Raw genomic sequence first — 12,500 nt, forward strand, 5'->3', positions numbered from 1 at the left:
AGCAGATTCTCCAGCAAATGTGCAAGGATAAGTTATGGAGTACTTTTTACGCGTATGGGATCGAGGAGTGTTCATTTGGAGACTGCCAACTCACTTGACAGTTCGTCATTTATCAATGCACTAAGTCGTTTTATGAATCGCAGAGGCGCAGTGAGACAACTGAGGTGCGACCAAGGAACCAACTTCATTGGTGCGCGAAACGAGCTCAAAACAGCATTATCCGAGAAAATTCAAGACCACGTCCAAGAGTACTTGTTGAGTAATAAATGTGAGTGGATCTCATTCAAGTCCAATGCACCACACTGTAGTCACATGGGAGGTCCATGGGAACGTTTAATTTGCACGTTTAATTTGAACCTCTCCTAATGATAGTTGGAAACCAACTCGATGATGAAACTGTGCGAACATTTCTGACGGAGGTGGAGTGTATCGTGGAGTCAAGGCCTTTCAGTGTTGACTACCCGTCTGACGCAGAAGCCCCCGAGCCATTAACGCCTAACCACCTTCTAACTATGAAACCCTAACGAGTGTTACCGCCTCCAGAAGAGTTTCAAAGACCTGACGTGTACTGTCGTATAAGGTGGAGAAGAGTGCAGTTTTGTGTTAATGAATTCTGGCTGAGAGGGCGTGAAGAATATCTTTAAATGTTACAAGTTAGACACAAATGGGTTCGGCCAAAGAAAAACATCACCGTTGGTGACATAGTGATCTCTAAAGAAAACGAAGCAGCGAGAAGGAAGTGAGCAGTCAGAAAAATATAAACGAGCTTTCCTTCCTGAAATCTTCACCAGAAGAATTGAGCGAGGTGTCAAACTATATAAGCATGGAGGTTGGAGGAGCTTCCAAAAAGTAAACAGGAAGTAACAAAAGTACTCATTGAAAGCAGTTGTTGTGATCAAGTGTCTGATTACAAATTCCTAATGTTATACCGCAGTAAGTTGACATTAACATTTTCACGTCCAGTTTGTTTCAAACATTCCATCATGTCTTAAACAATTTTTTATTATTGCGCCTTGTCTGATTACATGTAATTCTGTTCATGTTTAGTGTTCTGCATACTGGCAATAGAAAAAAAACCTTTAGCATAAATTGAAAGGCATAGTTATTTGTGATGCTGCACGTTTCAATAACACACAACACTCTGAAAGTTCATAATTTAGTTTCCATTTATCATGAAGGAAATCAAATAACCTCGAAAAAAGAATAAAACCAGAAACAGAAACAAAGGAAATTAATCAAAACCTACCAATCACAAAACCCAGACATGGACTTTTAAGCCTGTGAAACTAAAACTTCTGTTTGCTGAGATGACTGCAAAGATGATTAAAGACAGGGAAAATGCAGCTATTCATTAACTACATTTTTGTATGTTGTTGAAAGGTGTAGCAAAAAAGTACATTGTAATAAACTGATACCCAAGCCTCCCCCTTTATTTGCTTTTTATAGGGGGGAGAAGAGGAGGCAAAAAATTGGTTAGGCAGGCACAGACTGAAAATATTTGATCTGCAGTATGGGCCAGGGTCAAAGGTAGAGTGCCATCAAGGATGTGATAGTTCTTGATTCTACCTATTGCCCGCTCTACGTGAATTCGCACAGAAGCAATATGAACTGTTTCAGTCACTTCTTCAGCTGTTAACTGGGCCCTGGCACCTTTAAATGGAGGTATATTAAGGCCAACACCTGGGGGTAAAATATTGGTGATTTCAAAACCGCGATCAGCCATGATGTTATCTCCAGGTTTAAGGCATTGCATTAAGCCAGACTTTTTTGTTATGCACTTATCTGAAATCCTACCACCCCACAACTTTGAAACAAAAATTACTTGGCCATTTGGGGAAATTCCAATTAAAACTTTGACTGTATTATGGTGTTTGTAGTTGGACCAGGTCTGTGACTGGGCCAACATTGAGGATGGTATCTCCACAAAAACCTCTGTGCAGTCAATAATCACTCGAGTAGTAGGGTACAAGGCAAATTGTTGTGGCATGTTTTTCCGCACTGATTCCTGAGAAGGGAAAGGGAATAATTGGGGCAACTCTAAATACAAGAAATTAATCCATGTACAGAATATCTTACTAAAGTTTGCAACAGAAATGCCAAATCTGTCAACTAGATCTCTAACAAAAAGACCAACCTTTAATCTAACAAGGACAATAAACAGTTCAGTTAAAGAACTTAATTGCCTCGTGTGGCCTGGCTTATTTTTCCCTTCCTCCTGATATGGTCTGGAGTCAGGTACATTTTTTGGACCCCAGTATTGTAGTTTGGCTACTTTTGGTTTGAGGTAATTATGAAATGCTAGTAGCGCTGTGTAATTGGGAAAGCCTGTGTAAAATTTAATCGCAGAGTTGTCATTCTTAAGCTTTTCAAGTGTAAATTCCCGTTGTTTATACTCATCAATTTCTTTTTGCAGCTGCCCAACTTTTTTCTTAAGGTTTATCAATATTTCCTCCTTTACTTCAAGCTGTTCCTGTATAGACTGCCTTGATTCTTTTATATCAATGATGTCTCCAAAGCTAAATGCATATGTATGGTCCATGGATATTGAGTCAACTTCAGAGCTAAACAGGAAGCATGTCTGGGTGGACTTATCTTCAGTGTGTTTTGCAAACACCCTCTCAACATCTCCCAAAGAACACCTACTTCCTACTTCACCTTTCCCAACACTACTGTTGGAACATGTAAACTATAAATGTAAATAAAATAAGACATTCATTAAGGAAAGAAAAATACACACTACATGCCTAAAAGTACAAATTTATGTTTAAGCAGCACGAGAAATATGTCAACAAGTGAGAAGCCCCTGCCACTAAAAAAAAAAAAAATTGAAATCTCATGGGGCTTCAAAAAGAATGCATGTGACCTGTGATCTAAGACTCTGGGGTAATGTAGCACCTCATATAAACCTCTTTTTTCATTTGTTCTCCTTGACAATAGCCTTCCTTATTATCAGGGATGGGGCATTGTTTAGGATTCCTCTTTATTGTTTCCATGCCCAATGTTATTGTCACTTCAAGGAGGCACTACTTGACCCAGACTCTAGGGATGTAATACCACTAGGGACAAGGTCATAGCATGCAAGTTATATATATATACCTCAACTTCTCCCAGAGGACATGTGGACCCTAACTCTTCAACTATTACAATGTGTGACATGACCACTGTCTCTCCTGCATCTGTAGTGTTGAAGAACTGCTTCTATCCTTTGGAGGTTTCCGTGGCAAAGGTGTAACTGAGGACCAGTTAAATATTGATGGTTCCACTCCTACATTCAGAACGTGAATTTTTCACATGGATGCAATGTTAGAGGATTTTGATAAACCTTTGTAGCAGAATTCTCTCCAAAATCACACACAGACAAAACATGACAGAAGACAACAGCTATGCTGTTCTTCACAAAACTAGCTTTTCTATTTTGGACCTCAATTTAGTTTAAGGTACCTTTTTTCATTTGTCCATACTTACAGGCATTCTAAAACATGATTTCTATTTGGAAAGGAAAGTTCATTTAACAAAATTGAAATGAAACCAAACGAAAGCAAACAAAAATTTACAATTAGAAAATGTTTTCCGGTAGTAGACTCCTTCAGATTTGAGAATTATAATTTCTGATTTAGCTTAAATTAGCTTCCTTTATTGTATACCACATGGTATACATAGAACACAAATAAAGGATGCAGACCCAGAAATAGCATAACAATGGACTGTTTTATTTCTTTTAAGTCAAACTATACAAGATTATCATAATTATTACGCACTTCAATTGCTGGAATATAAACAGATTTCCATCAAAATGCAATTCAACAGTGATGTAGTCGTGATACAAGACTGTCATAAAATCAGCGTTATTGTAAAATTACACAGACTTTAACAATACCATACCTTTACCCAATCTGCTCCTCACTCCCCCAGCACCTTTGATTATTTCGTGTTTCCTAAAATGTTTTTCACATATTACAGTGTTCTCGCTTACACGAAAACCGTCTCATCCGTGTTGACGCTTGATCAAATTGCACCAACGTGCTTTTGCAGGGTTCTTCGTAGGAAATTTAAAAATGCGTAAACCAGACACACTTCCATCGCTATTTTATTCATAACTATTACACTCAGCTGCTGCACACTCCTTTCCACGGCTTCGGTGTTTCCTTTTCTTGCTCTCTTTACCTTTCTCTTGGTCCATTTTCTAAGATTTGTTCGACTCGTAGCGCAGTTTAAACGAAAGCAAGAAGGACGGAAGGAAAGCTAATACAGGGTTAGCCTCGTCCCGGTGCACAAATTGCGCCGGCTAGACCAAAATCCAGCGGTTTCTTAGAATGAGCGGGGAATTCGAAACTGGACTATTAAGCGTCACCAAGCTGAGATCAGGGACGATGAATCAAAAATGGGGGAGTACTAGTATTGTATAGGAAGCGAACGTTCAATGACAGAGGGTTTTAGTGAAACAAATTTAAACCTTTTTAATTCAACGTTTTTGTCCAATCAAGACATACAAGCATTCCGCTCATCATGTGACAGCGCTTGGGACAGTAATCTTCATGCGTAAAGAAAATTGTAGGCATTTAGCTTTATTTAATTTCTTTTCTTATGTCCGAGTCCAGACAGTTAAGTGTTATTACGCCATCTCTACATGGCGTTATTGTTCTCTCTTTTTTATTTGAAGATGAAGAAGTTGAGGTTTTCGATTCGACTTTGGCAGCATAGGCAGCATTCCAGTGCTGAACTTCAGCGGTGGTGAGTCGGTGGTTTCTTCATAGTTAAGAGATTCTATATTTCAACTCTATTTAGAATACAATCATTGTAGATTGCATAGCCGCAAGAACACTGAGTGCATTACTGTTTCGTTTCGTTTCATTTCCTTTTTTTGTGCCCGAGTCAAAGGGGTTGCCACGCAATCATACTCATTGCTTTAATAAAGGCTTTCTCTCTTTTCGTTCCTAAATAGAATGTGAATTGGAGAAGAAATCGAGGTATTCGATACAACGTACGGAAGCATCAACAGCACAAAGGACAACAACACGTGGATACTCCAGTGATGAAGATAGGCGTTAGTAAGTCGGTTATGTCTTAAGATTCAGTTAGATTTATATTTTAAATACCGTAATATTTTAGGCGTAAGAAAAGTGAACTCATTTCGTTCAATTTATTTTCATTTTTGTGTGTGTCTAAATCCAGCTAAATCCAAGCAACCGGTTATCACGCAATCATAACCATTGCCTTTATAGTAAAGGTTCTCTCTTTTCTTTTCTAACTAACTTGTGAAGAAGAAGAATTCGGTAGAAACACTTGAATAACGGTTTGAAGGGTTTCAACCTTTGAAAAGGCCGCGAAGAAAGAACTGCGGTGTAGCCTTACGCAAATCAACTCAGTGAAGCTATGAAGCGCACATATATATTATTTTATTTTGAGGGTTGTTATACCTATAAGTAAAAAAAACTAATAATAAATAATAATGTATCAAAAAGTAAACTCAGCATACTCAGAAAGTTAGAAACCTAAAGAGTGCCAGGTTTCCAAGACAGATTATTGTGATTTTTTTTAATACAACGCGGGCTTCTTGTGCATGTTCTAGTATAAATCGTGTATCTTTTATCTCAAATTAATCCTGCCTATATATTACAGGAGAGCGTGGAGATTCTTTGGAAGTGTTTGATTCAAGCAACTGCACAGAACTTGAGGAGGCTACTGGAGAGATTGACTGGCTTAAAATGGACGCTGTTGATGAAAGTGGTTTGCTTTGAAAGACTGTTATTACGGCGCTACAGTAAAAGCCCGCACAAAAAGAACCTACGTTTTTCAGTTTCAGGCTGATGCCGTTCTTATATATTGTGTACTCAGTGAAAAATCAGCCTCACGCCGCTCTTAATATGTTCTTGAATTCCGTCTGAAAATTATACGCTCTGACAGTTGTACCCACTGACACTGCTTTATTAATAGGGCATTTCCGAGTTCATATCTACCTCCTCTTCAATGCAAATCAAAGTACGAAGTTTTTCTTACGAAAATTCAGCAGTTTTTATTCACGTGTAAAGTAGAACTAATTACCATCACAAAAACTTCGCACTTAGACTCGTTTTGAAGAGTAGGACTGACGTGAACTCGGAAATCATCTTAAGACTCCAATGAACATTGTCTTTGTTTGCACATCAGTATTGTCAAGAAAAACAATTTGATTTATACATTTGCATACATTTGTAATTTTGCAGAGATTACTTGCCGTTTTTCACTTTCATTGTGCCATAAAAATTAAAGGACAAAGAGCACAAAATGCCCAATAAGAAAATTGATTTTAGAATGACAAGGCTATTCTGACCCAGTAATTTTTAATCTAACTGGTAGCCAAGATTTCTTTATATATAAGAACCAGTCAAATTTATCAGGCTGAGTTGGTTCTTAATATGTTTGTGGTGTTCTTTTTATCATATTTCATGCTGGAGGTTCTTAATCCACTTGTTCTTTTAGGTGGGGTTTTACTGTAGCTAAAGTGGTCGTGGGCCGCTGCCATAGCTTGTTTGAAAATTGAACATTTTGACACTTCACATAGATTTTAGCATTCACGAGTGTAAATTCACATAATTGATTGCATGGCTAGGCTATGAATAGTTTTTGACCTACATGAAACGCTGGATACATGGGGAGTTAAGTTTTTCTCTACAGTCAAGGGTCGAGGGCGAGGGCAAAATGTTATGAGGCAAAAATGTTATTAATAAGCGAAACTATGAATTGAAGGCTTCAAAACTATGTGCGAGCACAGACCAAAAAAGGAAGACCATAAAGGGCTTTCACTACATTCTTTCGAATATATCTGCTGATGGTATCAAAAGAAAAACATGCCCATACAACTTGGCGTTTGAGTGGATTTTTCACAGCACATGTGCAATGAAGCAGAGGCGACAGTAGGTCAATAAGGAGGTCAACTCAGCTCAAATAATTCACATTTTTACTTCAATTTTCTTCAAGAACCCTCGACACCCAAGTAAAACCCAACTATAAGATGAGTGGTTTTTGAAGAGGAAAATAATTTGTAATTATCGCCATGAACTCAGCAGCTGTTCTTTTCCGGTCATAACAGGCGTTGTGTTAATATTTCCCCATCAAATCACGAAAGCAAGTTATAAGTAGTAAAACAAATCTTTAAGCAGAACACTGGTTTGACATGCTGAATTTAATGTGAAAATATAGTGCTTTCTAAATTTCCTCAGAGTCCTCCGACAAGACTGGTGTGAGTGAGCCACCTACGTCCACCACCTCAAGTTCTTTGAAAGTTATGATGATCATTTCCTTTTGAGCAAACCTTTGATTGCTGCGGGGGAAAAATGTATTCCGGTTTTCGTAAATATGATACTTTGTTAGCCATCTGTATTAGTTATCGTTCAGAAAAAGGCACGAAACGAGAACAAATATTCCACGATATTTGTACAGTCAGTTATTTGTTCAGTATGAAACCCGGGTTTTTTGTGTGTGTGTGTGTGTGTGTCAGTAATTCAATTGACCAGTTAAGGAAAATGTACAAAAGGGACTTAACTATTTAAGGAACAAGGGGACATGAACGTCCTTTCCCCCGGAAACTTCTTTGAAAACAAAATCTAGTGAGAATGGAAAAACAAAACCTAATCATGAAGAGGAATTGAAATAAATGTATTTTCGTGATGTAAGTCTGTTTTCGGCAATTTTGACTGGTTTCGTGATCCTCGATTGTGTCTGTGCCGTCATGGTGATCACGAAACCAGAAAAAATTACACATACCACGGTCTTAATGCCTCTTTCCGGTTTTTGTCCACCACATAATCGTTACTATTTGCTTGCTAGGTTGCAATGTGATGGAAAAACTTTCGCTGACTGGAAAGAGAGTGTTTATTTTGTGTGGGCTTTCAACCTCATCCCCAGGGCCTCCCTGTCTCCTGAGAGAATCGGACGGCAACCGGAAAAGAACTGTTTTCCCGTTTAACTTGTCTTCACAACAACCACATTTATATTGCTAAGTACCTTTCCTCCATTAGAGATGATTATTATAAAATTCTGGGACACGAATGTTCTCTTGCGGTCGCGTCTGAAAAACGCGCGTGCTTAAGCTCCCTATCACACCCTAAGAACGAGTTACGAGTAGAAGTTGCAGTCTTCGGTAAAAATTTATGGCTCACAATAATCCTCTGCGACATTCGCTGCATCAAAAAGACTGATCTGTCACCTACCTGTTATTCCCATTCTACTGGTTCATCATTGTATCAATTCCTTTATAGATTTATACTGGAAGGTATCGAGGCCCAAGGGAACGCGAAAATCCAGTGGATTACGTCGATGGATTTTTGGATGGACTTCAAGTTGATGCGTTTGTTGCAGTGTTGTTATCGAACTGGGACAAGGAGCCAGTTATTGGAGTTGTTAAAGATCTTTCAACAAATGAATTTCGAATTCATTATTGGAAGGGAACATACAAAGGAAAGTGGACTCCTCAGAACATTCCGCGGTCAAATGATCCTTGGACCGAAATGTGTAGTCCTTCATTCCTTTGAGCTCACCGATGGAATGAAGCTGCTCCCAACAACTCGGAAACATTTAGCCGAAAAGTATTTAGATTTAAAAGGCCAGGAAAATGCAGGAGACTTTCCATAAATTCACCAGTATTTCAGTGCTTTTTATCTTACAGTATCTTGGTCAGAACGTGCTATCGTTCTTCAGGGGCACCCAACGACCAATTTGTTGTAAAATGTATTATTATACCCCAATAAATGAAAATAAATATTATTAAGGCATTTTCAGGTGTTTTTCAGTGTTGCTGGGAAAACATTATCTGTTCCTTTTTCCCAGCAAGACACACAAGACATTTCCCAGCCAGCTAGATAAAATTGGTTGGTTTCCCAGCCAGCTGATCAAATTTATTTTCCAGCCAGGAATTCCGCGCGCTTTCAAAACGACCGAACAAAAGCGACAAAACCGGGACAAAACAGGTTTTTTCCGCAAGCGCAATCACTCTGACCAGCCGTCGTATGTTTGTGACTACTCTCTGGGAGAGGGAAGGGGTTCTTTTTTTTTTTTTTTAGTCGTCTTCAGTCTTCAGAGTTTCTACAGCCAGTTCGGGTTGAAATGCTAGAAAAAGTCAGTAATTCCCAGGCAAAACCTCTATCAATAACAAAATATCCCAGCCAGCTCATCGAAACACCTGTATTTTTGCCAGCCAGCAAGATTCCTCTGGAGAACAGATAATGTGAGGAACAGATTCGTTGGGTGCCCCTGGTTCTTTTGCTGATTACTCTGATTTATGCTAAGTACGCCATCCAATTTAGTAGTCAACACGTCCTGACCCAACCATGTACAGTTAGGGTGCGATTGCAGAATAGTTGTTCACATTTAAAACTGTTAATACGGCATTGATCAAAACCAGTAAACAGATGCCTTACAAGGTTTTACGATGGTATCTAATGTTTTTAAAGTCTCAGAGTTTTCTCAATTCGGGGTCGATTACAAATGTGTTACTGAGTCGTAAGGTACACGGATATTGCGTGCAACGAAAACACAAAAAACTCGTTTCCATCATGCACATAATTGTTTGCACAATATCTTTCAGCAGGGTCGTTCATCGATTTGGGTTAGTGTATGGTCTGACTAGGACTGTTTAACACCAAGGAAAGTGCAGAATTTTTGCACACTGCTGTTGTGATGGATGCAAAAGTTTTGCACCCACGTTGTTTTGTTCAGTTATTCCGTCTCACTTAGGCCAAAGTTATCACTAAGCAGAATGCCTGTGTCTAGTGATATTTTTCGCATTGCTCTGAATTTTTTAATAGGGTAGGTTGTAACATTTTTGCACCTTCATTGATTTGGTTATTTATATCTTCTCACTTTGGCCAAAGTTGATCACTAGGCAAGCTGCAGAATTCTTGGTTTGGCTCTGAATTTATTAATAGATAGGCCAGGGTGCAAAATTTTTGCACCCTCATTGATTTGGTTAATTATAACTTCTCACTTAGCCCAAAGTTGATCACTAAGCAAGTTGCAGAATTCTTTGTTTGGCTCTGAATTTATTAATATGCCAGGGTGCAAAAATTTTGCACCCTCATTGATTTGGTTAATTACACTTTCTCGCTTAGGCCAACGTTGTTCACTAAGCAAGTTGCAGAATTCTTTGTTTGGCTCTCAATTTATAAATAGGCCAGGGTGCAAAATTTTTGCACCCTCATTGCTTCGGTTAATTATACCTTGTCAGTTAGGCCAAAGTTTGGTTGGGTACATTTTTATCAAACGGTTCCGCAATTTTGTGGGGTTTTCTTTTAGTTAGTCAAGTCTGCCATGTTATGAACTGCACGTTTAACGCTTAATCGTAGTCTCCGAGCAAAAACTGACATTTTCACCAGCAGAATTTTACTGTAAAATTTTACACAGAGTAAATTGTTGTGTTTTCAACACACAAGTAAAATCTTCATTTTGGATGATTTACAGTTATTTCCTCTAAAAAAAAAAAGGATTGCAGTTGAGTTTTACTGCCTACCCATAAGTTTTGTCTTTATTCCGTTCTAAATGGGAATTTTTGACGGAATTTTTAAGCTTTGGAAAAACACATTTTAGTTTGGAACACGTTAATGGTGATTCTATAGGATACTCGTAAAAATTTCGAGTGCTCCTTTGCAGGAGACGAACGTTCAACCTTCGGATGCTCTGCCTCGGAGCTATAGGAGACTCGTCAGTGGTGACTCGCGGATACTTCACATGCGAAAAAAAGTGTCTAACAGATTTAACTATTTATTTCTATACATGATTATTTTTCTCGATAACGAAATCCTGAACTTTTAAGGTGGGTTCGTACGGCTAGTCTTTGAGAAAAAGGCTCTATGAAATGACTAATTTCAAGGGAACTTTCTTTTGAGAAACATGGCGGCCAAAAGCGTAAAAAAGTGGTGTTCCTAAACCTCCCCAATTTTAATTAAAGTGCAACTACAATCCCAGACATAATTGTTGGGACACTTCTGCCTCTTCCTTCCCTGCCAATGTTGGTGTAAAAGATTTGGTGACTTAACTGCGATAAACAACATTGAGAGGGGCAGGGAACGCACGAGGAGGGAACAGAAGGTGTTGACATGAAGTGTCCCAACTATTTATGCCTGAGACTGTCGTTGAGAAGGAATGTAAAGAATTTGAGTAGGTGTTAACAGATTACGACATAGAAATGTGCTTGGGTCACAAGTAACGCAGTTAATATATAGGGCACTTTGTGACTTCCTAGCCTTGTACCTGACCTGTCCACGGGTCACCATCGTATATTAATTCAATAAAGATGTTTTGATTTGTTTATTAAGCGAACAACCGTGTCACCATGCTCCAAATCTAAATACCTCGTCGTACATGTATCAACATGGAATGAAAATAGGCAGTTTCACTTAAGTAAAATCAACACTTTCTTGTCCTTTAGTATTGCATTGTATATGCAACGTACATTTTGAAAAAAAATATCTGAAAAGTATGGGGACCCGTTATGGTGACCCGTTAAACAGTGACACCATCTGTACACTAGACTTCCGCCAATGGATAACTGTACAATTCAACTTAGGAACTGCACTCTCAAATGCGTCTAAAACAATACACGCGAAAGCTTTGCGTGTGGGGACAATGTCTCTGTTTGCTTGACTACAAGTAATAAGGTAAACTCGCCTCACATCTCGTGCGCTCAAACTCTCAACTTGTACTGCAACGGACATCATCCTCATCACAGACGCTAGATGCTTCGGCCTCTCTATCGATAAACTTCATCATACACGTAGTACGACATATCTGTGCAATTAACGCCGCCTCTTTTTTGGGAATAGTAACAACCTACAACCACCTTCTACCATAGCGCGCATTACTTGTTTTCAATTAACCCAAAGATGTATGTTTACCATATGAAAAATGTTGAGGTTTGACCAGAAACCCATAAGGGTTGAAACGTGTAACGCGCGTTCACAGCTTCCGAATATTCAGTGCGAACTGATTGGTTGAATGTTTCAGTGATAAGTACCATATTTGGAAACCCCTCGCTCTTGTTGTTCCAAATATGGTACTTAACAAATTGAATATTCATAAGCTTGTTTCAAAGCACACAAGGGGCCGTTACACGTTTCAACCCTTATGGGTTTCTGGTTTCACACAATCGCTACATCAACATACATACATACATACATATACATATACATACATACTTTATTTAAGGTATCATAAACAAATAAATACAAGTAATACCCTAAAAAGGAAGTTTAAGAGGTTAACCCTATGTAAATAAACTTCCAAAATAAAAATCAAAAATATATGTTTATAAGTGAAACCTAAGAAATACACATGTATGATTTAAGAGCTATTTTAAAACGTCTCAAATTTCCTACCTCAACAACATTGGCAGGCAGGTCATTCCATTCGCGAATAATTTTAACGAAGAATGAATATTTATAACAATTACAGTTCGCCGATTTAACTTGTAGTTTGTAGTTATGATTGGACCTGGTACGTTTTGAAGCGAACTCAAAAAAGTCACGAAA

At 38.4% G+C, this 12,500-nt stretch overlaps 2 protein-coding genes across 2 annotated transcripts in view; both read right to left on the reverse strand.

Annotated features, from left to right (window-relative positions):
• Window positions 1–1,429: 1,429 nt before the first annotated feature.
• LOC138016132 (uncharacterized) lies at window positions 1,430–1,987 on the reverse strand. The gene has a single exon (XM_068863319.1). It carries the CDS (start codon window positions 1,985–1,987, stop codon window positions 1,430–1,432), a length of 558 nt encoding a protein of 185 aa, XP_068719420.1.
• Window positions 1,988–2,117: 130 nt separating this feature from the next.
• LOC138016141 (uncharacterized) overlaps window positions 2,118–12,500 on the reverse strand; it is a 19,045-nt gene continuing 8,662 nt past the window's right edge. Inside the window, exons 4-5 of the mRNA XM_068863328.1 lie at window positions 2,240–2,686; window positions 2,118–2,141 (exon numbers count right to left, since the gene is read on the reverse strand). Of these exons, the coding sequence (XP_068719429.1) occupies window positions 2,118–2,141; window positions 2,240–2,686 (471 nt within the window). The remainder of the gene's footprint in view (window positions 2,142–2,239; window positions 2,687–12,500) is intronic.

The sequence above is a fragment of the Montipora capricornis genome, chromosome 1 (assembly GCF_036669925.1).
Source record: "Montipora capricornis isolate CH-2021 chromosome 1, ASM3666992v2, whole genome shotgun sequence".
NCBI lineage: Eukaryota > Metazoa > Cnidaria > Anthozoa > Scleractinia > Acroporidae > Montipora > Montipora capricornis.